The 22,396-nt window shown below is 36.4% G+C and overlaps 2 protein-coding genes across 4 annotated transcripts in view; one reads left to right on the top strand and one right to left on the bottom strand.

Moving 5' to 3' along the window:
• Window positions 1-7,574: 7,574 nt before the first annotated feature.
• Window positions 7,575-16,157, bottom strand: cep78 (centrosomal protein 78). Of its 2 annotated transcripts, none has more exons than XM_044110216.1 (16): window positions 16,026-16,157; window positions 14,240-14,508; window positions 13,954-14,129; window positions 13,407-13,479; window positions 13,216-13,319; window positions 12,901-13,075; window positions 12,668-12,781; window positions 12,302-12,366; window positions 12,107-12,209; window positions 11,470-11,572; window positions 11,263-11,305; window positions 10,997-11,140; window positions 10,787-10,864; window positions 10,443-10,624; window positions 9,471-9,633; window positions 7,575-8,426 (listed from the first exon to the last, which is right to left on the bottom strand). In XM_044110216.1, exons 2-16 carry the CDS (start codon window positions 14,499-14,501, stop codon window positions 7,872-7,874), a joined length of 2,340 nt encoding a protein of 779 aa, XP_043966151.1. In that variant the 5' UTR covers window positions 14,502-14,508; window positions 16,026-16,157; the 3' UTR covers window positions 7,575-7,871. The 2 variants fall into 2 exon arrangements, with proteins under 2 accessions (XP_043966151.1, XP_043966161.1); XM_044110226.1 differs by lacking the exon at window positions 16,026-16,157 and having other exon boundaries at window positions 13,954-14,010; window positions 14,118-14,129; window positions 14,240-14,304.
• Window positions 15,486-22,396, top strand: part of lifra (LIF receptor subunit alpha a) — a 25,773-nt gene continuing 18,862 nt past the window's right edge. The window contains exon 1 of one of the 2 annotated variants that reach the window (XM_044110203.1): window positions 15,486-15,504. The gene's annotated coding sequence lies outside the window, so the exon portion shown is untranslated. Of the gene's footprint in view, window positions 15,505-17,873; window positions 18,048-22,396 lie in introns of those variants that run through there. The other variant, XM_044110193.1, reaches the window with a different exon arrangement.

Below are 22,396 nucleotides of genomic sequence, written 5' to 3'. Positions count from 1 at the left end.
AGAAGTCTCTAGGTGCACAGATTAATTTTTCCATGTAGCTGTGTCATTGTGTTAGTTATATCTGTTTACAGTAGTTCTGTCAGTGAGTGTTTTTAAACACTGCATTTCAGAGCCTTTGTATGATCCAAAAATGTCTTCATTCTTTATATTTAATAGCATTTTATTGGGTTCTGTTGTTCACTGAGGAATGACTGCCACTTCACTGTTGGGTTGCAACTCAACCCAATGCAGTTTTTGTGGTTATTAAGAAAACCTTTAGTTTGTTTCTCGACGTATATTTGACCCTTTTTTGTGGCACAATTAAATTCACTGGCCGCGTGGCAGCAGTCCTTGATCATTTCATTATGGTTGCAGTCAGGATTTTGAAAGCCTTTCTAGAAGCTTAATCTCAGCTTGTTTTATATTTGATGTGTATTTGGGATCACTGTGAAGTTTGGACAACAAGTTACTCCAGAGGGAGCTGCCAGGAGGCATCCTGATCAGACACTTGAACCATCTCACTTTGAATAACTACTGTAAATTCAAGCTGCTGAAATATTCTTCCTCTGGATGATGGGGCTTTTCTACATATCTAAGGTTTAGTCCAGTCACCCTACAGAGGAAGCTCTCCTGTTAAACCTGGAGAGCTTAACAGAACCTGTACATTTCTGCAACCAGTTAGTGCCACAAATCACCACTTTTACCACATATCTGTTTAAACATTCACACAAAAAAATTGAAATATGACTTAGGCTGGCATAAAATATGGCATTAACCCTATCAAAATGCTGCTTTTTTACAATGCTTTGTAAAACCTACTGAACTTGGAAAATTTGGCCATTTATTCAGGTCGTTGAATGCTGTCACACATCACTGAGCGCCATCATGTGATTTGTGGCATTTATGGCTTGCTATAACAGCAGCATCACTGCGTTCCTCCCACACCTGAGTTTTTGCTTCCACAGCCACAGAAGCCTTGGTTTGTTTTGTCACCTGTCTGCTGTTTCAGGAATCCTCAAAGACAACAAAACTTGACACCATTTGATCACTGTTGATGGAGAGGAGACAAGACTCTTTATTCATTGGCGTTTTCAAACCTCCCCACCATATTATGATAATATATGATAATATTATCATAATAAGAATATGTGCACCATATTCTTTTTCAAATTCATTAAAAATGCATTTCATTTAATTGTTGTGCCCTGGAAAAGAACCATTTAGATATGAGCCTACAGATAATGACATTTACACACCAGATGAGAGTATGTGAACTTTTGACCTGAACTGTAGATCAGTGTGCTATTAGAAAAAATGTTTCTTTTATTACTTTAATATGGAGCATCTCTCTGTGCCTTTTCTCTGGCAGTTTGTTTATAAGCTCAGAGAAAGTCAAGGAAAAATCAAAAATTCGTTTAAACATAAGTGTTATTTCTGCAACATTTCAAAACATCACCAAGAGGTGATTTTGCCCAGATCTTTCTTTGTACCAGGTCAACCATGGCGTGGACTACAGCCAGAGTTATGCAACTGACCGACAGTCTTGATTGCTCAGGCATGTCTACGAGCCAGACTGAATGCAGTCTTATCCACAGGACCCTTATCTCAATCTGACGATGCAATTTGATGTTTAACTAGTTGATTGATTGACCACGTGCGGCTTTTCAAAAGATTAATACATCAATAAAACAACAGTACAGCGCTTACGTTGGTCGGTGATGAGTCACTATTAGCAAAGATATGCTGAGCTGTTGGTATCAATTCAAGCTTTGATATTTTGCAGATGCAATTGATACCAGATATTTGTTTCCAAGTTGAAGACAGATGACTCTTTTTCTCACCATTTGACATTAGAAAGGACTAAACGTTTTCTTTTACGTCAGTCGGGATTAACACAATTATTTCTATTTGCTAAATGCGAAAGACATGTTTTCTTTTTCTTTTTTCAAATTCAGAATCTTACTCACATTTTGACAAACTTGCCTTTTAAACTGTATTTTTTATTTTTATTTTAAACTTTTAAACACTCATGTGGAGCGTATGTATGACAAGAGTTTTGGGTATGCCTCTGAAACTTTCCTTTCTGATTTTGTGGCACATTTCTCCTGATGTAATCAACTCAGTTTTTTCATAAATGACTGAGAGCTCAGGTTTCTGTGATGATTACTGGAAAACATTGACTTTGTTGTCCTGAAGCAATTTCTTTCTGATTTGGTGGTATACATTATTATAATCTTTACATTAGTAATGTCCAATTGGAAGATGAATTTCTGCCCATGTTTTAGCTTTTGGTTTGATGTCTTGAGAAGTTGTTAAATATCCACCAAAGTCATGATGACATCTATTTACTGAATGCACCTGTAACTACTGTACTTCACATTTAGTGCTCACCAGGCTTACCTCTTTTTTTCATTACACATAATAATGATCGTTATGACCAAACACTTCCATTTTATGTACACAAGACCCCAGGAAATGTCTCCAGCAATTAAGGCGTCAATTCCTGAATACATTTTATTTTGCTTTTAGAGGAATGGCTACTTCCTATGCTGAATTCTTAGAAATAGGGGGAAAAAAACATTTCCAATATTGTGGGTATTTAGTTGATAGAATTAATGCAATCTGAACTTAAACACTAAAAACACAGTCTAAGTTAAAGTCAGATATAGTGAATTTAAAATTCAGTTTGAACTAAACAAATACATACATCCCTCAACCCTTTAAATTCTGACCCATCAAAAATAGGCAGAAAATTCTCATTTTGTAGAGCTAGGATCTTCATGAAGCCTTGAAGCAAAATCTTTTTTTTTTTTTTTTTTGCCATGTCATTTATTTTATAATATATTTTGTGCATCACATTTGATACGGCAGGCTTTTCTTAGAACTTTTGGCTCACAACAATCTGAGTTTTAGATGCTAAAACAAATGTTGCAGAAAGTATGGAACACTTTAGGAAGTTTTTCTCTTAGTTTTTTTCCACCAACAACTTTTTTTTTTAACTTTTTTCTCAATATTATGGAAAATTTACTTTTTTGAGCTTCAGCTCATGCATTTTCTTCCTTCATCAAAAACAAACCTGTACTGTTGCCTTCTTACATGCATGTTTGAGGAACCCTAGAGTCTCCCGTGGCGACCATTCAACTGTGGAACCCGCATGGGGGTACCGAGTGCCGCCTTCAAGAACAAAGCTACTCCTCAGAGCTGCAGTTTCCGAGCTTCCAAGCTTTGACCTCACTCAGCTCCTTCAGACTAGCAAGAAGCAATTAGCAAACACCTGAGCATCTGCTACTTCTCAGTGCAAGGCTGGTAAAAACATAATTAAAGGGTTAAAAGAGAAGCAACGGTGTGATTATTTCCTGAAGGCAGAGTTTCAGAAAGAGTGGGAGTTTCTTAAAGGGTCAAAGGCCAAATTTCAAGACACTGAACTACAAAGTCAAATTTCTTTTAAGCTGTATTTGATGAATGCAGTGTTTTTCTATGTGTAACTGAAGGTTACATAGTGACATAGTAATTGTGTTATAAACTGATTTTATGTGGCTAAAAAAACACCTAATACTGCCCCTTTAAATGTTTGATAAAGCAGATTTTTCTGGCTTCATATACCCTCAACAGGTAAACTGCAGTACATTTTTATAAAAGTCATCATTACAAAGCAGAATTTTAATTTTTTTTTTTTTGCTTTCACATTCAGCCAGCCATGGTGGGCTCAGGTCCAGATGGCAATCTGTTGCATAATTTAGGAGTACTACCTTAAACTCTTAAGACATGTGGGGTATATTTCTCTGTTGTGATGGTATTTAATTTTTTCCAATAAAGTTTAAAATCCAGCTTGTGTGTTTTGGAAGTCCAGAGACATAAAAAGAGATTTTCCAAACCACCATACAAATAAGTACTGATTATAAAGACTATTATTAATCTCCTCTTAATTCTGGAGATTAATCCACTTTTTTTCCTCGACATAATCCTAGCAGCTATAATGTTCTCAACAATGAACAAACTTTTTATGCATCAATTATCTACTTCGTACTTTATGGACAAAGAACAGGATCAAGGAAAACTGCTAGTCATTGCCAGTGGCTCAGCACAGTGTCAAGTTCCAACAGTTTTACTGAATGACGTTGCACTTCTGATGCAGGACAGACCTGTTCTTTTTAACAGTCACAGTCACCCGTTACACATGAACCTAAACTTGGAAGTAATGACAAGTGGGATTCTATACAACATTAACTATGTTACAGAGGCACTGACTTAATCATAATCAGATATACAAATATAGTATATGTTATTGTTTACAAAAGAAAATTTCGCGCGAGTGGACAACACTCCATAGCCACGCTGCCACGGTAGAATAATTCTGTTAACTCAATAAAAGTTAGAAATTTAGATATTATTAATGTCGTGCTATGCTTCACAGCAAAGGAAAAACCGTTGAAGTACAACTCAAAACCACGTCTTTCTCCCTCTCTGGCTACACGCAGACTCGTTCCCATAGCAACTGACAACAACGCCCCTAATAAAAATACTGAAATATTTCCCACACAAAGAGCAGAACATTCAATCTTTTGCAGTAGTATGGTTTCAGGCTTGATGTTTATTGTGCGATTATTAATAAGTGACCGCTGTGGTAAGAGGAGAACGCTATAAATATATCGCTGCACTTTACTGTATAGCTAGCTCACTGTTACTGTCTCTTACTCTGCAGTTGTGGAGTCACAATGTCTGGGATCAAGAGCGCCCCCTGCCATGAGGCAAGAGAACTGCTTGCCTCACCTCGAATCTGTTCTGTCGTTTCTGATCGCTCCTCAGCACACGAAACACGTTACACACACAGTTGGTGACAAAAACACTGTACATTATATACATAAGCTAAATTATGGAAAATCAGTTCAAACATTAAATGTTTATTAACCATTTTATTGGCGACGTACAGACAGGAAGAACATGCTCTCATAGAAATGCAGCTAGCCAGAGGTTGCGCAATCCTAGGTAAGGCTCAGCATTCACATGCTTCCGAACATGTGAATGGGATAATACGAAAATTCTGCAATCTTGAAGAAAAAATAATCAGAATTGGTTAAGCTAAATAAAAAATAAATACTTTACAGTACAAACCACAGGGTGAAAATTACGGAAGAGGATTAGGGCCACCGAAAAAAAATAATAAGAAGAATTCTGAATTCTCTGAATTCTGAGAATTCAGAATTCTGAGAATTCAGAATTCTGACTTCTGAATTCTGACTTCTCAGAATTCTGACTTTAAAGTCAGAATTCTTTTTCCTTTTTTTCGGTGGCCCTAATCTTCTTCCGTAGAAAATAGCAATAAAAATGATTTTATAATATTTTTCTGTTTTGACAGGTGAGGCTCTGCCTCACTTCCCTCCCCTGACCTGTGGACCTCCTAGAGATTATAAATATGCAATGAATCTGCCTCTATAAGCTGCAAACAGAAAGTGGCTTGGTAAATCTAAAACAGCCTTTTCATTATTTGACCTGAACAGTCATTAGGAAAATCCTTGTTTTCATGATTGTAGTTTTGTTTTTATTTGAGGTCTCTGAGATTCAAATGAAAATATTCCAAGAGTTTGATTTTTGATCCAGTTCTCTATTGCTCATTTACTCTTTCTTTGCATGGAAAAACCCCACTGCAGATTAACTGCAACATGCTGACCTTGATAGATATCATTCCTGGTCCCTAAACAAAGTTTAGTAGCGACAAAGGTTTGTTTAAATATTTAGTGTGACGTTATATGTTGAAACGCATCTGACTTGTTCTTACTGTTGTTTTTGGTGGAAATTTCCTTTCCATCTTAGTTGTGTTATTGCTGCTTACAGCTGCATAGAGAGTTTCCATTTGTGGGGGCAATTAAGGTAGACACTATAAAATATGATTATTTAATTGTTTTCCTACTGTAACTTGTGTTGTAGTCCCGTCGATGTAGAGACTGAAAGTGCAAAGTAGACAGTTACACTGATAGTAACAATGAGCCAGTGTTGTAGAACCTTCTATAAAATCATAAGAAGCGGACGAGCTTTGATAATTGGCTTTATCAAAGTGGCCTCAGTACATTGATAGTGGAACTGTCATCCATTCAGCAAACTGTTCAAAAGCTGAAGCACTGGCATGTTTTTTTTATTACACATAATAAAAGTCTTGCAGTGCACTTTTGCATTTTAATAATATTAAACTCAATAAACTCTCACCTTCAAGCAAAACTGGATTAACAAAATAATGCCAGTACTTGTGTCCTTAATGTTTAGTTTTCAGAGTTTATAATAGGGTTTTTTTTTCATATATATAATTTTTTTACGTTTTCATCTGAAACCCAATACGACAAACTTTGTTTGTGAGACACATAATCTGGGATCAGAACAAGATTTAAACCACGGTCTTGCAATCATGCAGAATACATCTAATATTCTGAAGTGTATATATGGAAGATGTAGCTTTAATTATCAAAATATAAAGACGAGTCAGGGAAGGTGAATGATAGAAACCTAAATTTCGCATTTTCCTCATAATTGATTTATACTCATGTGTGAACAACTGATTTTAGCTCACAGCTAAGAAACTTATAGAACAACCAGTTTTAACCTTTAAAATGAAAGAGCCTCAGAACAAGATTCAACTCTGCACCACAATATGCTTTCAGATTATGAGCACTAAGTTGGCTATGTTGCGAAAAACAACCAAGAATTTATGCAGTTCCTAATTAAAGGTCAGCTAATAAAATTAGCAGTGTTGGCCGCATATTATGTCTGTGATTTGAAAAAAACCTATATTGTATATTTGCAAATGTAATACAAACAATAGCTTTTTATTTGTAAAAGAGAAAAAAAACTTTTGTGAACTCTCATCAAAAGCTTTGTTGTGGGTGTAATTTATTATTCATTTCCTTTAAATATTCCCATGTTTTGTCACATTACAAGAAAAACTTTATTTTGCTGTGATTTTATTCATTAAACCAACATGAAGTGATACATAATTTTCAAACTTTGCAGAATTACAACAGAAGTTGCAGGGAAAAGCTGGTTAGCAGAGCCGTTCGTGCTCTTTGTTTCTTGGGCTGGAATTATTTTCTTGGACTCTACTTGTGTTGTGCGATCACAGTAATGAATCATGCTTGGTCCAAAAGAACACTGCGTTCGACTCTACCCGACAACATCTGTGCTGTGGTCATTGCACTTTTTCTCTGAAATGCCAGATATTTAACAAGGAAATTTAGACCTTTATTAGCGTTTTAAGGAGCCATGGTGGTCTGTGTCCTCATGATACAGACACAAAACGTAATATTCAAACACAAGCTTAGCAATCTATTATATGGAAGAAACTAGCAGCATCAATATTTTAATGTTTGGTTTCCATACGACTCGCAGTATTGGTCACATAGAAGGACAACTTCTTCTAGAACAGTATTAACAAAACAGGTTTTTGTGTTTCAGAATAACTTCAAAAACACAAAAACCAAATATTTAAACCAAAAATGTTTATTACAATTTAAAACACAAGATCCATATCACAATGACCAAACAGATATTATAAACAGGTGCAACTAAATTATTTAATTCCAAGAAGAGAAAATAATTAGGCCAACAGAGAAAATAAGGCAATTTTATTAGATCACTGGAACAGTAAAGATATGAACACTATACTGAGGTAGTGTTGATTCGGAAGCCCAGGGATCTACTCTTACTTTGCTAAATATTTCCTGTCGTACACTAAAAAGCAAGAGCCATTGCTTCTCTGGTTCACTTCAGTCTCTTAAAAAAAGCAACACTCCTGATATTGTCTTACAAAAAATTGAAAAGGCCACCAGTTTCCATACTACTGTTTCATTCAGTACAAAATTATAGAAAAGTTTGACAAAGTGGGATTATTACATTTTCATGTAACATCAAAAGAACTTATCTACTGACTGACCTCCAAGAGATCTGATTTGATTCAGAGAGTAAGCTCCTCTCTCCGATCCCTCTGACCCCGGCCGACCAAACACCAGCCTCCTATTCCCACTGCTCACTGACCCCAGAGACTCTCCCTTGTCACTCATAATCTCGCTGACACTCTCAGGGAAGCCTCCATGGGTGCTGTTGTTCTGAGACTCTCCACTGTACATGGAGTTGTTGCTTAAGTCGTTTCCGTGGTAACTACTGCTTCTGTTGGAGCTGGTTTCCATCCCCTGCCTGCTTGGTTGAGACTGGAAGGTTTTACCAAACGCAAAATGGTCAAAGGACTTCTGGCTGTGCTCAGAGCCGAAGTCGGGCTGCGTATCAGGCCGAAAATATTGATGCGGCTCCTCCTCTCCAGGCAGCGACGGGGCTGACGGGGCTGCTGCGTCTAATCCAGTGTGATTAAAGGTCACATCCACTAATCGGTCTTTATGCAAGGAAGGAGGGCGAAAAGTGGGAAAGAAGGCTGTTGAACCAGGAGGAAAGGGTGTCACTCCACCTGCCTGAAATAAAACAAGCAATGAAAGTTTAAACCTAATGAAGATATCGCCATGGTAACAAAACCGCACCATGTAAGAATTCAGATCGGTCCAGATTATTTCAACTGGGCCAGTTCACAACAACATTCATCCGAAGGAACTTCACAGCAGCAACAGATCCAATTTATAAACAGAAATAAGATGAAATGCTTCCAAAAATATAAACAGGTTTGAATTCAGTTACATACATTCTAATTAGAACCCATTTATATTATGATTTAGTCAACTTATGCTTTTGCTGCCATTAACTTTGTTTTATTTTTTTCTACTTTATGAAAGTATTTCCATTTCCTGGATGAGGCAATCAGCTGAGCTACTGCTTCCAATAACTTCCTGTTCTCTCTGTGTGTTTATGAACTCCATGCTTTTTCTTTGACACGGAAACTTCTGTGTTTTTTGTTTGTCTGCTCTGTCTTCTCATAGACGTGCTCAGTAGCAGCAGATGGGCGTTCACCCTGCTGCAGATTTAGCCAACTCTGCAGTTGGCTGAGCTTCCTTACATACCTGTTTACAAATAGGCAGTAAAGGGCGACAGCATCATTTGATAACTTGCATTATATTTTAATGTACAAAGCTGATACTGACATTTTGTTGTCTGGTTTTCTGGTTATGATTTCAAACTGGACTCTGGAGCAGCAGCACTCCTGCAGTGGGAGGCACACTCTCAGAATCAGCCCAGTTTTGGATTGCATGGTGTGAAAACACACACAGTTGGAGGAATGGTGAACCTAAATAGTTTGGGGAATTTAAGTCCATAAATAAAAAGACTCCAGGTTGCATACAGTATATAAAACGCTTTTTAACAGAACATTGTACATAATTTTAACATGTCGCAAACATAATTACAGCACGGTAATTAAATAACACGAAGGTTCTTGTAGTGCTTTTCACTTGTTTCTAATATAAAAGGAATGTGACTCATTTTAAAATTACATGCAACAGTTTTAAGACAAGCACCACCCTGTAGCTATTGCTGCAGATGAAAACATTCTGTTCCCAGATCCTCACCAAAAAAGCGTTATGAGACTCTGCTTGAACATCCCTAAACTGGCCTGCGGTTGTTGAGGCGGCACGTTCCTGCTGTGGTCCCACAGTGGAGGACAGCTGAGGTTTTCCAAGAGGCTGAAAATCGGAGGTGTTGATCCCGGCCATTGATGCCAGCTGACCAAGGCTAAACATAAGAAAAGAGATCTGTAGATACTGAAGATTTCAACAGATGCTTTTATAACCAGGAGAACAAACATACTGCAATATTTTGCTTTCTCTTCTCTGTAAAACAAAGCTAATAATCTCAGAGACCACTCCACTGGACACCTGTGGGTTAGAACTGACTTTAAAGTTTTTTTTTTGATTTTCAAAGCCATTAATGGTTAAAATCCCACAACTTTGTGCGTGATTTTATTGTATTCGTGATACTTTGATAATTGCTCATAGTAAGAAACATAACTCAGTGTGTTTTATATTATGGCCATTAAACTGGATCACCCTGATAGCTTACCAGACACAACAGAGACCACAGATGTTTGTAAAAGTAAAGTGAAGATAATAAAACCTTCTTTGAGGTCAATCCTATCTGTTGTTGCACTAATCTTTCAGCTTGGCTTAATGATGAACGTAAATAATTATATATTGTACATTAATTTTGCTCTTCATGATGGACTGACTTTTAAACAAATTGAATCAAATGCAGATCTTTTAACTAAACCTTCTTTTTTATTAGTCCTTTCAATCTGTCTAGTTTTTCACACTAGTCAGGATTTTAGAATCTGTTATCTCTAGGGTTTCCTTATCATCACAACTCCTTCAAACAATCATCACTTCTGGTAACTGCACACATCTGTATTTTTATACTAACCTTCTTCTGCTTGTGCGTTAACATTGTTTGTTTTGCTGTGCATGAAAGGTGTTCCACAAATAAAGACTTTTGAATTTTGTTTTACAACTCCTGCATAATCTGGTGTAGTTCAAAGAAAATCCCACCCTGCATCCTTGAGGAGATCCAGGAAGGCGTGGAACTTATTGAATGAGTTCTCGATGCTCTCCAGGACTGTCTCGTCTTCAAGAGAGCTGAAAGTCCGAAGTGCTGATCCAGAGCCAGGAGCTCCTAGAGCTTCAGACAGCGAACGGTTGGCATCACGAAGATAGCCATTCTCCAACTCGCACTGAGAAGAAATAAAAGATGCTTGGATCTTTGAGAAAAACCGGTAAAGTAATGCAAGAAAATTCTGCATTAGAAAGATTGTGAAGCATTTTTAAACCAAAACATTATTGAAAATAAAGTCAAAACAGAAGTAACTGAAGTCTTGATTTAAACATCTAACCACCTCATGGAGCTTGGACTCTGCTCTTAGTCGAGCCCTGCGCTCCGCAGCCAAACTCTGACGGCACTCCTTTAGCTCCATCTGCAGGGCAAACATATAAAAACATTCAACCTGCAGAGACTCTCAGTAAGACAAATAGGTTACAAAATCATGTGGAATAAAACAACAAAGCCCCAGATTCTTTTATTTCTCTAAACAGTTATGGTTGCTGACCTGAATGCGATCATACTGTTGTCCAGTTATTCTGTCCGTGGCTCCAGGAGAAGATGATGTCTGTCCCACTTCCACCACTTCTTCATTTTCACTGTCCTCGTCCTCTGAGTTGGACTCCACAGTGACTTCGACCGCAGCTGCACCCTGCAGGAGCAAACATAAAGCATGATTTGCAGTGGATCAACAGATCAGATTTAATCCTTAACATTGGTCAAAAGGGTTTGACCAATTTTTTTTAACTGTCCACAATCAAAGGGAAACCTCACCTCGAAGCTCTGGTTTATGACGCTAACGCCAGGAGGAAGACCTCTGAAAGAAAAGCATCAAAGACAAATTAACGTATCCATTTAATCCTCAATACATACTGTAAGATTAATTCTGCTGTTCAAAATTTTCACTAGAACTAAAACCAAAAACCTTGCAACCAAAAAAAAAAAAAAAAAAAAAAGACAGATTTCCTCACACAGCCGCACCTTTGGCGTCCAGCTCGTGCAGCCGTACGCCATGGAATCAAATTGGAGCGAGAAGATAGCTTCTTGGGTTGAGCAACAGCTGAACTCTGACCTACAGAGGTTCCTTTAAGAGAAGTTGTAGGAGCCAAAGAAACACATCAGAAACTTAAACAAGGGCTTAATGCTTTATTTATGTCACCAAATGCATTAAAAAGCACAAATCCCTCATAAAAGTATTTTGTGGATTGTAAGTGTGAAACACTCAAAATACCCTAGAGGTCATTACCAATTAACTTCATCAGCTGAACCAAGAAGCTGGTAATTACATATAGGGAAGGTCATGAAGCAGAAAATCATCTTCAAGTGTAATTTTACACTTGCCAACAGGGGAAATAAAACTAACCAAGAAGAAATTGAACTCAGTTCAGAAAGCCTTAAAGAATAATGAAACAGTCTGTGTGGGTAACACAAAACAGAACTATTTCTCTTATTGAAGAGAGAAATAAGAGAAATAAAAGCTAAAATCAGGCCTCTATGAATTGGTAACTTCAACCATTTAAAGTACAAGACATCATGCTGGTGTTTGCCTGTTCTCACAAGTATGTATTATTCCTCGGTGAACACAACCACATTTTTGTACATATGTGTACACATATACCTTTCCTATATGTTGATCTTCGTCTTACTGTAACGGGAATGGTTCCTCTTTTCGGCCCAGACGCTTTATGTGACTCTGTGCTAGTTGGTTTTATCCAGCAGTACTACAGTTCAACAGGAAAAAAATAAATGATCAACTTAAAAAATGTAATTCATACTTTAAAACACCGTGAATGCTAATACCACAATGCGTTACCTCTGATGATTGTCCCTTAGCAATCATGAGTACTTTCTCAATCACAGTTTTAATTAAAACTTTGTCTGTAAAAGAAAAAAAAGTTGGGAGCATGCTCAGTTGTTTCTATATCAGAACAGTAATTCTGCATCTACAGATGAAGGGCAAAACAATGTGTTGTGAAATCTTTAAAAGCTTGAAACGCTGATTTCTACTCAAACCCTGTCGGCTAAATACAAAGGCATTTTTCTTCTACGATATATTTCTTAGTACATTCTTTTAAATAAAATCTAAATAAATTACATTGAAGGTTTTAACGTGACAAACATTTAAGGGGACGATGGATATGAAGATTTTTGCAGGACTTGTAATTATGGACAGTCTTACCAACTAAAGGGTTATTGCGGATATCCAACACACACAGAGAGGAATTTGTTTTCAGAGCTTCTAACAAACGACGAGCTCCTTCATTGGACAGACCACACTTCTGTAGATCCACAGCTGTTCAAGGGACAAAAACCAAAAACCTTTCAGCAAAATCCAATAAACAGGAACTCAAAAAACTTCCAAGTACTGTGTTTTTCTTCTTCTACTTCTGTAATCTACATATCCCATCTAACCTTTAACCCACAGGTCCTCAGTCAGCTCGTGTGCAAGAGCAGCAGCACCACGATCCCCAATCAAAGAGTTTCCATTTAAAGTGATGCGACGGAGGCCACTCATTACATCAAACTGAGGAAGTCGGTACCTCAGAGACTCTGCCCACGCTGCGCTGTGTCTCTGCATCGCCTGGTGCTAAAACAAATGCAATGTCCTTTTTTCAGGGCAAATATTTCTCACATAGATTCTGGATCTACAATAATATGTGGCTACATTTATCTTAGCTAAAATGCTAATTTACTACAATTATAGCAACTAGAAGTCAGATTTTACACCTTGATGATATTGGCCATATGCTCCGCTCCTATCCAGGTTAGATTGCATCCAGTAAAATCCACCGATCTAATGCTTGTAGAATATTTCACACTTTGGCAAATGACTGAAACAAGATACAACATTTTCATGTATAGAATAAATTGAAAGAAAAAGGGTCTTTGTGCTACAGGTAAGAATACACAGCACATACTTTCTAAGCCTTCATCAGAGATGGGACAGTTAGCCAGAGAAAGGTTTTCCACAGAAGAGCTTTGTGCCAAACCCTGGAACCACAGACAAGAAAAACTTAATTAAACTTAAACATTTAGTTTAATATTTCTACTCTTACATGAAACAGCTTTTTAGCTTTTTTCTAAATGTTTTTTTCAAGCAGATAAAGGTTTTTGGTTTTCTTTACAGTTTGTTCTGGGGACAGAAATCTGCTGCAGGATCTCTGTCAAAGGTAATAATTTGGAAGATTATCTAACACTATGAAGTTAACTAAACCATGTTTCTGGTTGGCGCATTAGTGAACTTAAAAAAAAATTGTAATCATTTGTAGTTTTGACGCTTTTAATTAATTGAAGCAAAAGCAGAAAAGTTGCCGACCACTGATCAGAGCCAATGGAGGCAAAATCGTGTTCTTGTTGTTGATGCAAACAAATGTGCATCAACAACAATATCACCAATATGTACCAATACCAATATCAGTAAGTTAATTAAAAGACGATTAAATTGCTGTTGCAGGCTGTGTTTACCTTTGTTAAAGTGATAAGGTCCCTCTCTCTCAATGGAAGTCCGTGAAGATGCAGAGTCTTGAGGCAGGGAGAGATAGTGAGACACTCTCTCACAGCCTTACACAGTTTAAATGTCATGTCCTTGAAGCGAATGGGCGGGATCTTCCTCCTGCTGCCATACTTACCGTAACTTAAATCTGAAATGATTAGTGATTGAAGTGAAAAAGCAAAACATTTAATGTACAACGGTAATTGCTTTAAAGCCTGGATGAATGTGCCCAGTGCACTTTTCATTGGCATTTCTTACCTGAATCTGCAAAAGCTAGACCAGCCTGAAATGTGCTGCTTATTGCAATATGATGCAGGTGCTTGTTGATGGATATAGAGCTGAAAATAGGCGGCCAGTCCACTAATTTCAGCTTGTCTCCGTTAAAGTCCAGCATTCCTTTATCTAAGTTTATCTTTACAGCACAGAGAGGAACTGAGTCCTGCTTCGCACATGAAAACTCATAGTAGGCCAAGAAGTCATGAGGACCCTGCCGTCGAATCTGAGCACTGTTTTGAACCATCTTTGACCTAGAAAACAAAATAAATAAAGGTTTAAAAAGACATGAGATTTTTTTTATTCTAGTCTGGAAAAGACCATATGTGTGAACAGCCATGACTTCATAGAGTAGCAAACACTTTCTACCTCGATTCCAACCAACTTATGATTCATTTAACACTCATTGTACCAATATGCAGGAAAAATGTTCCTGTCATTCTAAAAAGTCAGAAAAACAACAATAAACATATAAAATCAGGGAAAAGACACAACAAAATAAATAAAAATAATTTACAAATAAAACCAAAAAGTATAGGTGACTTCATGATCTCAATGGGTCTGGTTGTGTTTTTATTCAAATATATGTGCAACGAGGTGCATTCTAGGACATTTTCTATGCAACATTGATTACTCTCAATAAACTATAGGTTAATAGTAAAACGATCTGAATACACAGGTGTACAGAACAGTGTAGGACAAGACAGACAGTGTCCCCTGCTTATTGTTTACAATTTTAATGTGATATTTTATAATTATTCATCATCAAGTTTATTTGTCGCATCTTTCAACAACAAGGCCATTCTAAGTGCTATATGTAATAAAAATGTAATACAATACAAAAGTATTTGAAAGTCTATTCTCTGAATTATATGGAGCCAATGTAAGAACTTTAGAACTGGGGTCATGTGCTCTACTGTCCTAGTTTTATGTTAGGCAATATTTTAAAATAAAAAAGTCTTGCCTGCTGATTTTATATTTTAGATTGAAATGAAATTGACAAAGATCTGTGAATGAAAATAAGAGTAAGTACCAAACCGAACCTTTAACAATTTCCACTATTGGGTTCTAGTATCAAATGATTGTAAGGAAATATATTTAGGCTTCAGTTGATTTATTTTTATATTAGCTGCAGTGTTTTTTTAACTGATCTTTTGCATGTACTACAAGTTTCTGTGTGTGAGTTTGAAATTGTTGTCAGTAATTTCTGTTTCTAGCTTCAATCTTAGTGCATCGTTCAACATGGAAAAGTAAGTTATTCAATTCCTTTTAGGTTATGAGTTTGTAAAGTTAGAGAAGGGAATTAAAGCAGTTGTGTTAATTGCAAAGCTTTTGAGGCATTGCAGTTAACATTTAAATTAACCTTTGAGTTTTGAAGGGGAGTAATAGACTCTTTAAATTGCGTCACTCAGTAAACGTAAGAAAATGGTTGGTATTTGCCGAAAGAAAACTGCCATAATGGGTATTAACATATGAACTGGCACCAAAATGCTAACCTTTTAAAGACAAATTCAGAATTAAAAGTCTTCACTTAAATTAACTCAAGATAAATAGACAGAGAGTTTAACTTGAAGATAATCGTCAACGTTTCCTTTAGTCACGTTAAAAAAAATCTATATCTTTAAAAGTCTGTAAAGAAAGCTTCAATTCTGCCATCGGTTAGCTAAACTGAGCTCCTAGCAACCATCCCTACTGTTGACAAGTCCATAAAACTCCTGAATTTCATGCATTTGTAAGTCATATGAAGTACTTGTAAAAAAATGAAATATACCTTATTTATATGTCTGGAGACTATCGAAAAGACATAACTCTAGCGTTGTGTTTAGGCTGGTTTCTTTACCATTTCTACGGTTTGTTTATAACGGTTAATGAAGAGCTCAAAAGTGGCGCTGTTGCTCTGTCAGCGCCCACTTCCTCTTCTTCTTCTTTATGACAGTCTCCAAGCATCAGGTGCTGCCACCTATTGACGCAGATGAAGTTCAAACGATTCAGAAGAAAAGTTTTATTTTACTACTGTTGTGTTTGCCTGAAAATGGCTAATGCAATGGCTTTTAAAACGTGGACCAAATATGATAAAGGACTGAGAAATTGCTTACTAGATATTCTTGGAAAAGAAAAGCTAGTTATAACAGTTACTCCGTCAACATATCTTTTTTATAAGCCCACAACATAATTGCACTAATGGCTAGTTGTTTTTTTTTCTAGTTCAACTGTTTAACTCAAACTCAAGTCATTTACGACTTCATGTCATGCAGTGTTTTTTTTGTTGAAAAGTAGAATCCATTTATACAATGCTGTTTAGAAAAATAGATTAAGATTCCAAGTTTGTAAGTATATTAAACCCTAATTATTTATGTGAAAAAACTTTCAACATCATTTCCAAGAAGCAATTGGGCAAATGGAAACCTGCGAGCTCAGTTCCATGAACTTTGTGTGAACTGTTCTGATCAATAAGGTCAAGGCTTTGGCTTGTCTTTGGGCTTTCTGTTTGTCTTTCCGCTACAAATTTGAGTTGTGTCTGGTAGTTGTATTCCAAATCTGCAAACATAAATTTTGTATTCAATTAATGCATTTCAATCTCTCTCTCCATCTGTGGGGTGAGGCACTTAGACACAAATGTTGTTGCCCACCCATTGTTTTATCTTTCCTAAAGCAATTTCACAATTGCTGGTAAGGCATCATAAGATTGAACAACGTACATATTTTGACCAGCAAAGCACCATTTCCAGCCCTGACAAACCCTGATAAAATCTTTTTTCATAGCATACAGGTTTTTAGATCAGGAGCTGCTGGAATAAATTAGAGTTAGGGTTATGGAGATTAGATAGAAACAACAGAAATAGTGAAAGAGCTCTTGAGACAAATTTTTGTAACTTCAGCATTAGACCTTTTTATTCACAAACAGGTCTCTGTTGAAAAAAAAATATTGCCTGTAATTTGATAGTTGTAGTGTCTAGTTAACCCCCTGAATTGTTATTCTTGTTTTAATATTATTGTTACATAAATCACTGAAAGCCTTTTCACCACAATACATTAAAGATCTGTTGTTGTTGTTGTTTCAGACTTCCAGACCATTCAGATCTTCTGGTTCTGGTTCTGGTTCTGGTCTGGTCTGCTCTGCGTCCACAGAACCGGAACCAAACATGGAAAAGCAGTATTCAGCTTCCATGCACCAAAAATCTAGAACAAACTTCCAGAAAACTGTGAAACAGCTGAAACACTGAGTTCCTTTAAATCCTTACTAAAAACCACCTGCTTAGAGTTGCTTTTTAACCATAATATATAAAACATTGACTAACATATTTGATGTGTATTGATGATTTTGATGACTGCACTCATCAAAATGTAATCTTTGTTGACAATTGTGGACTGTAAAGTGTCTTATAACTTTGTATTTTTGTGTTTTAATAATGTGAAGATCTTTGTTCCTGAAATCTGCTATACAAATAAAATTGACTGGTGACTGATCAAGTTAAAATCCCTTCTAGTCCACCCTGTGAAAGCCCCCGTTCTTTCATCCTGACGTGGTCCTCTTGTCCCTAGGAGTGCGCGGTGTAGAAGAGAAGGGCAGAAAAACATTTGCCTCAAAGCTGATTGGCTGGTGAGGACGTCAATCATTCCGGTGCTCCGCTGTTTTCCAGAAATACCAGCAGCCCGCTGTCTGGACAGGCATTGGGAATAGTCAAACTGAATAGGCGAATCGGGAGGGTAGTAACACAGCGTCTATAAGAAGCACGAAGTACTAAATATATCCTCCAAAGGACTTTGTCACGAATTTCCTCCCATCTCAAAGGTAATTATGATGTTATTAATGTTTATTTTCTACCAAATTTAACGTAACAGGTTAGCTAAACCGTACGGACTTTGTGGTCAGTGGCGTGGCCCCGATGCTCTGGCTAGCAGCGGCAGTGTTTTTCCAAACGTATCACTGGCCTTCGTTTGCGTGGAGGACTACCTTTGAAATCACTTTAAATTCAGTTCAAACCGGTTCTTTACCCAGTCTGCGAATGTTAAAAATGGACATTTATAATGGTAGATAGTTTACATTCAGTAATGTAGACTCGGTGTTTGTTGTTTTCTTGTTCACTGATTATGTCACGCTCTGCTGCTGCTAATGCTAGTAAAAGCGTCCTGGAGTGATGTACCTCACACTTATCTGCCGTAAAGGACCATTTATTTGTAAAAGGCATAATTTGAATAATTGAAATAGTTCACATAACATTAACTGGGCACAGAGTAAGGTGTGCAATATTTTAAAGCCTTTTATTTATTTATTTTTTCTGTTGGTGAGACCCCTCGGTGGGACAACTAAGGCGACTGACTGACTGGAATGGGACAGAACAGCTTTAATATGACATTTTTCTTCATCGTTATAATTTTTTCAAAATATTACGTGGTTGAATAATAATAAAAAATATTTATGTACGTTTTTGATCCCAGTGGAAAATTAAATGTAACTTCATATTATCCAAGTTTCATTATGTTGTTGTTGATGCTGTTGGCTGTGGACAGGAAGGATCTCCTGTAGCAGTCTGTATTACAGCGGTAGAAAAGAAGTCTTTTACTGAAGACACTTTTTTTATAACAATCTCTTGAAGAGAGTTCTCAGAGTTGACAATAATTTTATTGATTCTTTTTTTGCGCCAAGATCTTCGGATCGCTAAAAGTCGTCTCCAGAACAGAACCTTCAGTATCAGGTTGTTGAGTCTTTTTAAATCCCTTACTCTGATGCTGTTAAAACAACATATATTACATCAGATATTACAGATATTACATCTTTTGCCAACACACGTACAGAACATATGTAGATTCTGCAAACACTGAGAGATCTAAACTTCCTCATGAAATACAGTTTGCTCTTGTTGATGACTTCCCTGTTGAGTCTCCAGTTAAGTCTGTTCGTGTGAACACTGAGTTATTTGTATTCCTCCACTTCTTCTCTCCTGATAGACATATGGTTTGACCTAAGACTGTTTCCTTTTAAATCTATAATCTTCTTTGTTTTCTTCAAATTCAAGATAAGATTATTTTATTTTTTCAGCTATTTCATGTCCATTTCTGACAGACTTGCCATCTACATAGTCATCTGAAAAATTATCCACACATCACGTTGAGCAGTTTATTAAACGTAATAAATTCCTTGACCAGGAGCTGTCGGGTCAGAAACTCAAAATTCCCATCAGTAAACAGATCTTGTGTAAACACTACCAAACGCTGTTGCAACCCGTTTCAAAGTGGACCCTGTTACAAAATGAAGACTATTGGAAGTTATCAATTCTCAGAATCAATGAGGTGTTTAAAAACATAGGGAGAGGAATAAGGGAGAGGTATCGAATTTAAAAATAATTTGTATGTATGGAAAGAAACCTTACTAAACACAGTTATCTCACACATGTGGAGTGATATTGCCTCTGATCTTAATTGTAAGATTTCGTCTGAATAATTATTAACCATGCAGGGTTGGAAGACTGCAAAATATGCTGTTCTTATGTCCTCTTAAATCAGAATCAGTCAATTGTGGACTGAAATTGGATACAATATTCTATGTGGGCTTTATCTCTTTTCTGAAAAATGAAGAAACCTGTTGGGCTGTCTAAGATTAACATTCCCCATATTTTAAATGAATTGTCTTAGCATATTGTGTCTAAATACATGTTATGTTATTAAAAGGGTTGGTGTCTGGAAATATGTCTGTACTGAATGTAAACAGCTATTTAGGTTTAGTATAATTTGTCTAAAACAAATACAGTTGCCTCCTAAAATGGAATTTAAGTTGTAAAATATTAAGAGAAGATTTTATATAAATTAAGATTTAAAAAAAATAAATAAAACTAAAATGGAATCCATAGCACAGAGTTACTGTGCGCTTATTTGTTAAAATTTTTACCTAAAAAAAATTAGCAATTATTTTGCCCCTAAGCTTGTCAATATTTGTAGTTTTCTTTTTGTTTCATTTTTAGATAAACCCAGTTTAATTAGGACATTTTTCTGGTCATTTAAATATATACCTCACCAGCTGCAACCGTCTTAAAATGCTTCTTGAACAGTTAAGTACCCTTTGTGGAGTTGTACGACTTTCTATTACAACATCTTTTACAGATCACATATCTGGGGGCAAGAAAACCAAGTCAAATTAATGATCAGATTTGTTTTTTTTTTGAGACAGAACTTGTGGTATCAGGTTGTCTTTTCATAATATCTGCTCCTGCAAATAATCTCACAGTATTACTCACTATGGCGGTGGATAAAAATAAGCTCCCTACTTACAGTTCAGTAATGTTCAACCTAGTCCAGTCTGCCTCATTCTTTCTTTTTTTGTTGTTTTTCAGTTTTGTTTCAACCAGTCACCATCCCAGGTTTGTGCCGCCTAGCTTAAAAATAAATTGTCTATTACTTTTGTGAGTTTTTGTGGATTTCCTGTCTCTTCCAAAGACTTGCATTCATAAATGAGTACAGAGAATTTGAGAGTAGGAAGGAAGGAAACGCTGTTTGGTTCAGCTCCAGAAGCTACACACAGAAGACTGAATGTCCTTTTTCCACTGAGGTCAGGGTGCCGGCATTTCACATGGACGCTCTCCCTGTTTTTCACTGATTCTCTGAGTGAAAAAACAGCTTCCTGCCTTCTTCTCTCTTCTTTATAGGGTCAAGCTTAAGTAGCAGTGACTTTCAGTCTGTGTTATATTCTTTCTCTTATAGTACACTAGCGTCACTGTGCGCTTATTTGGTTGTAGTGGTTCTTGTATGACGGTGTGATGATAGAGTTCCTGATGATAGTTCCTGAGTGAAGGTGGAGAACTGATTTGAAGCTTTTCTGTGTTTGGCTGAAGAAAATAAGAGATTGTGATTGTTAATGAAATGAGTGGTTTTGATAAGGCTGGCCAAAAAAAAAAAAAAAAAATATATATATATATATATTATCATGATGTTCTGCATCTAATAGAATATTCACTGAACTCCAATCCAGAACCAAACGGCATTCTAGGAAATGTAGGCAGAGGAAAGGCTTTAGGTGCTCAAACTGTCACAGAGAGCTAATATAAGCAAGGTGAGTATCATCTACTAACTCACTTACTCTTTGGTTGCCTAACAACAACCTGTTGAGTAACTTCCACAACAGCCTTTATGCCTCAGAGATGCTTAAAAATAGAAAACGGTGATATGGATAGGAAAAGTCATGCCATGAGTTTGGTAGTATTTCAGATACTTGAAGCAAAAACAAATATTACTGATATAAAATGCTTATATCATAAGTATTAAACCGTGTCGTCCAGCCCTAGTTTCTAATGGTAAATGAAATATATAAATGAATATCAATATTTGACAGTTCAATATTCCCATCCATAAAAGACAGGCAGCTGTGGAGTGGAAGCTAAAGGAGGGCCACCCATCTTGCCAGTCAGAGTAAACAGTGGCTGAAGTACAATCAGTTTAGTCATTTTATTCTTTCGCAATATTAACTTTTGTCCTTGTTAATTCTCTTGGATTTCTATTTGTGCAACAGACTGATTAATAAGTAAGCTAGATATTAATCAGGAGCTTATTAAGTCTTTCTGAGCCTTAAATTAAGCACTAATGTGGTAGTTACAGCTTGTTACTCAAAATTTTACTTAAAATTTACGTAAAATTTCAAGTGACATTGAAAACATAATGTGGTTTAGTTGATAGCTGAACAGCTGAGCTCACTGTGTGGGTTTGAAGTAATTGCACTCATTGCAAATATTTACTTTTGCATAAACCTGAAACTGTATTTTCATATTTGTGTTCTCTGTCAATTTCTGAAGAGTGTTTGCCCTTTTTTACAGTGATTTAATTCAAGGTTACCAACTTTTGCTGATGTTACTTAATAAATTGCATCCCATTCTTGGTCCGTCCTGCACTTTTGATTTTAAAAAGGTTTTTCTTATGTAGAAATACATCTGAACTATATTTTACAGATGGGTAATGTCAGGGGTTACAGAGCTGCTTTCTTTCTTTTTATTTTGTTTTTAAAGTATTCTGATCTTTCTAAATCGGATTAATCCAGACACTGAGATTTTGTTTGGTTTTTAAATAATATTATCTCTGTGGTTTCAGTATTTTGTGGTCATATATGTTATTGCTGCGGGAACAGGAACTGTTAACCAATGGAGAGTTATTGATTTG

Source organism: Gambusia affinis, linkage group LG03 (genome assembly GCF_019740435.1).
Source record: "Gambusia affinis linkage group LG03, SWU_Gaff_1.0, whole genome shotgun sequence".
NCBI lineage: Eukaryota > Metazoa > Chordata > Actinopteri > Cyprinodontiformes > Poeciliidae > Gambusia > Gambusia affinis.
This window is presented reverse-complemented; position numbering and strand designations above follow the sequence as displayed.